Source organism: Dictyostelium purpureum (genome assembly GCF_000190715.1).
Source record: "Dictyostelium purpureum unplaced genomic scaffold DICPUscaffold_254, whole genome shotgun sequence".
Classification (NCBI taxonomy): domain Eukaryota; phylum Evosea; class Eumycetozoa; order Dictyosteliales; family Dictyosteliaceae; genus Dictyostelium; species Dictyostelium purpureum.
The window spans coordinates 46,092-47,688 of record NW_003519590.1 but is presented as its reverse complement, the minus strand read 5'-3'; the positions used below and the strand labels follow the sequence as shown (position 1 = coordinate 47,688).

At 19.7% G+C, this 1,597-nt stretch overlaps 1 protein-coding gene across 1 annotated transcript; it reads left to right on the top strand.

Annotated features, from left to right (window-relative positions):
• Positions 1-813: 813 nt before the first annotated feature.
• Positions 814-1,155, top strand: DICPUDRAFT_13877 (uncharacterized protein; the record flags this gene model as incomplete). Its single annotated transcript, XM_003291004.1, has 1 exon — positions 814-1,155. A coding segment is annotated over one exon (342 nt), but the record flags the coding sequence as incomplete, so codon positions are not given.
• Positions 1,156-1,597: the final 442 nt, after the last annotated feature.

Here is a 1,597-nt window from a genome sequence, read left to right as displayed (position 1 = left end):
AAGGACTAAATTCAATCGAAAATTAAATGAAACAAGATCTAAATAATAATTGAATTACTTATAATAATAATTTGATATTATAATTTTTTTTTTTAATTTTTTTTGTGGTTTTTTTTTATTACTCAAATATTTTAAAAAAAAATAATATAAACGGATGCAAAATTATAAAATAAAATAAAAAATAAATAAAGAAAAAAATAAAATAAACAAATAATAATAAAATAAAAATATAAATAAAATAAAAATATAAATAAAATAAAATAAAATTAAATAAAATAAAAAATAATAAAACCAAATAAATAAATAAAAATAAATAAAAATAAATAAAAATAAATAAATAATATCAAAAAAAATAAAAAAAAATAAAAAATTTGAATTACTATTCAATCATTTTATTAAATTTTCAAAAAAAGATATAATTATATTTGGATTTTGTAAAATTTAAAAAATAGCGGTCAAAATTTTACCTCCATTTTTTTACAACGGCGCTAAAAAAAAATTCAAATTTTTTAAAATGAAAAATCCACTTGTAAAAATTTGGGGTTATGGTGATACATATTGATAAAAAAAAAAAATTAAAAATTTTTTTAAAAAATTAAAAAAAAAATTTTAAATAAAAGGCAAAAAAAAAAAATTTATTTTTCATTTCAAAAACAAATATTTTAAAAACAATTATTGTTATAAAAAAAATTATCATAAACTTTTTTTTTTATCTCTTTATTTAAATAAATTCATATCCTCATAAAAATGTCAGAAGCCAGCACCAAAACTCAAGTCAAAAAAACCATCCCAAGAAAAGGTGAAAAATCAAAATCAGAATCAAGATCAGCCCGTGCAGGTATTACTTTCCCAGTATCTCGTGTTGATAGACTCTTAAGAGAAGGTCGTTATGCTCCACGTGTTGAATCAACTGCCCCAGTTTATTTAGCCGCCGTTCTTGAATACTTAGTATTTGAAATTCTCGAATTAGCCCACAACACCTGCTCTATCTCCAAGAAAACTCGTATTACCCCACAACACATCAATTGGGCTGTCGGTAATGATCTTGAATTAAATCAACTCTTCTCCAATGTTACCATTGCTTACGGTGGTGTCTTACCAACTCCTCAATCAAACACTGAAGGCAAAAAGAAGAAAGCTACTTCAAAGAAATCCTCATCAAATGCTGAAGCTTCATCCCAAGCCTTCTAAGCGCGCTTTGGTAGTAAAAGCATTTTTTTTTTTTTTTATTAAAACTAAAAAAAAAAAAAAAACTTATTTAACAAATTGTTTTTATACACAACGGCTTTTTTAAAAGCCACTCAAAATAACAAATATTAATTTATACTTTAATCTCAATTTTTTATATATTTTTATTATTTATTTAAACTTGTTTTTTTTTTTAAAAAAAAAAAACTATTTATTATATTCACTAACTATCATCCTTTTTTCTGTATTACCTATAAAAAAAATTACTAATAATAATTTGTAAAAATTAATAAAACTAACATAATATTTTTTAATTATTAAAATTTCTATATTTTTTTTTATTTTTTTTTAATTTCTTTTTTTTTTTTAATTTTTTTTTTATTTTTATTTTTTTTATAAAAATGGAAAA